The sequence below is a fragment of the Ursus maritimus genome, assembly GCF_017311325.1.
Source record: "Ursus maritimus isolate PB19 chromosome Y unlocalized genomic scaffold, ASM1731132v1 scaffold_Y2, whole genome shotgun sequence".
In the NCBI taxonomy this organism is placed as follows: domain Eukaryota; kingdom Metazoa; phylum Chordata; class Mammalia; order Carnivora; family Ursidae; genus Ursus; species Ursus maritimus.
This window is the reverse complement of record NW_024423335.1, coordinates 1-2,683: the sequence shown is the minus strand read 5'-3', so window position 1 is coordinate 2,683 and position 2,683 is coordinate 1. Positions and strand designations below refer to the sequence as shown.

General features: G+C 33.6%; 1 protein-coding gene across 1 annotated transcript in view; it reads left to right on the top strand.

Moving 5' to 3' along the window:
* The window catches only part of LOC103680203 (lysine-specific demethylase 6A-like), a 143,311-nt gene extending 140,645 nt beyond the window's left edge, over window positions 1-2,666 (top strand). The window contains 2 exon segments of the mRNA XM_040636038.1: window positions 1,358-1,528; window positions 2,151-2,666. Of these exon segments, the coding sequence (XP_040491972.1) occupies window positions 1,358-1,528; window positions 2,151-2,177 (198 nt within the window). The 3' untranslated portion in view covers window positions 2,178-2,666.
* The last annotated feature ends 17 nt before the right edge of the window (window positions 2,667-2,683 follow it).

The following is a 2,683-nucleotide window of genomic DNA, read 5'->3' as shown; positions in this document are numbered from 1 at the left end:
ATCCTTCTTTCTGCTGGAGCTTTTTTTTTTTTATAATAATATATTTTTATTATATTAGTCACCGTACAGTACATCCCTAGTTTTTGGTGTAAAGTTCGATGAATCATTAGTTGTGTATAACACCCAGTGCACCATGCAATACGTGCCCTCCTTACTACCCATCACCGGTCTATCCCATTCCCCCACCCCCCTGCCCTCTGAGGCCCTCAGTTTGTTTCTCAGAGTCCATAGTCTCTCATGCTTCATTCCCCCTTCTGATTACCCCCCTTTCTTTATCCCTTTCTTCCCCTACCGATCTTCCTAGTTCTTATGTTCCATAAATGAGAGAAACCACATGATAATTGTCTTTCTCTGCTTGATTTATTTCAGTTAGCATTATCTCCTCCAGTGCCGTCCATGTTTCTGCTGGAGCTTTTTAAATCATTGTTGTTTCTGTATTAAACATGTCCTTATTGTCTTCTGGTATAATAATACTCATGAATACACTGTTTGTACTTATTTTCTTTAATATGCAAGGCTTAAAAGTAACCAGTTTTTGTTACTCATCTATCATTTCCAGTTCTGAAAAATAACTGGTTGTTGGGGCACGTAGGTGGCTCAGTCAGTTAACATCTAACTCTTGATCTCAACTGAGGTCATGATCTTAGGGTCCTGAGTTCAAGACCCACGTTGGGCTCCATGCCCAGAAAAATAATAATGATCTGAATATATATTTTTCAATGATTTTGTTTTTCCTTTTATTATTAGCTTTAATTAAATATTAAATATTAAGCTATGATATATATGCTCTAAAGTTCCAAAAATGAATGAAACACAATCACCACCTTTGTGGAGCCAATCTGTGAGGGGGGAGAAGTATCTAAACACAGAACAACTAATGAATTCTTGAACACTACATCAAAAACGAATGATGTGTACTATATGCTGCCTAATTGAACATAATAATAAAAAAATAATTTAGAAAATAAAAAATAAACACAGAACAGTATGAATGCTATCGTAGAGAAGTAAAAAGAATTATTTCTTTACCTGATTGTATACTAATTATTTTGGGTGAAATAAAAATAAGCTGATCTTTATCAGACTGTGTATTAAAGTTGAGCAGTTTTAATCAGTATTTAATTCCCTTGGCTCAATCTCTAAATATATAATACGGCTCTTGTTTCTGTGGTACAGGTAAACCTGGTGTCTCAAACATTCAACTATGAGACGGTGTTTTTTGTTGTTGTTTTTTAAGTACTTCCATTTACAAAAATCACTGTCCATAATTTCATGTAAAGTAGAACTCCATAGTCACACTATGGTGGTGCAGTAAATTCAACTCTCCATTCAGTGCTTTTTCTTTTATATAAAATAGGTGGAGGTTTTTGATCTCCTTTTTGTCACTAATGAAAGCAATTCTCAAAAGACTTACATAGTACATTGCCAAGACTGTGCACGAAAAACAAGTGGAACTCTGGACAATTTTGTGGTGCTAGAACAGTACAAAATGGAGGACCTGATACACGTCTATGACCAGTTTACATTAGTAAGTGAATTTAACATGTGAGTACGTAGTTAGCTGGGTTTTTGAAGTAGCAGTGTTTGTTTTTGCTATCTGATAAATTCAAATTAATAGGATATTTATATTTTCCCTTGGCTCAGTAGATACTGCATAATAAGAAAATATTTCTGTGTTTTCAAAGCCCTTTATCCATGTCCAATCGATACACATTACTGTTTTTTGCTTTTCAGTAAGAGTGGCCTAAATAATAATCACAATATTTACATTTTGAAATCTGTGTTTTCTTTTATAATATTGTGATAGTCTTTATACTATACTAAGCCAGTCACTCATTAGTGAAATTTTAATTGAATTTTCAAATTATTTTCTACAATACTCTTTGTTTTAGTAAATGGTCTAAATGTTCCATGTATTTTGACTAAATTTTGAACTACAGAAAAATGGGGTAATGATTCAAAACCTTGAAGAAATGGTCTTAATGAAACAATAAGACCACACCATTTAGCAGGCTGTTAAACTTTCTGGGAAAATGGAGTTTCTTTCTAATTCACTTCATGAGTAGGCTCTATGTTGATAGCCATGACCTAAGAACAGTATTAAGAATTAACATACCAAAACAATTAACATATCTTATTTTTAATTTTAGGCTCCTTCATTGTCATCATCCTCTTGATATTATCCCATGAATATTAAATGACACCTTTTCTGCTCTTCAGGAAAGGTCTTGCACCACTGGTTTTATAGCTGTTCATAAGACTGCTGACTAAAAGCTATGTCTATGCAACCTTCCAAGAATAGAGTGTCAACCAGCTGGATGTAGGAGAGCACTGCCTCTACTCCAGGACTCTCACAGAGCTGCTCCAGCTGGAACTAATAATAATCACATGTTTTATGATATCTGACAAAACATGGCAATGTCAGACTACTGACTTGAAGATAACCTTTTTCTATGTTTCTGTATTTCTGGACAGCTAAATTAGTTTTCCTCCATACTTTAGCCTTTCAGAATTTTTCTGAGGAAAAAATACTCTTCTAACTGGCCATTTCCTTGGTATGATGGTTAACAAATTCAAATCTTTAATCAACTTTTTTTTTTATGTGTAAATTAGATGAGAAAGTTTTTGGGGTTTTGTTTTGGTTTGGTTTGGTTTTTTATCATTTTATATTTTTGTCTATTGC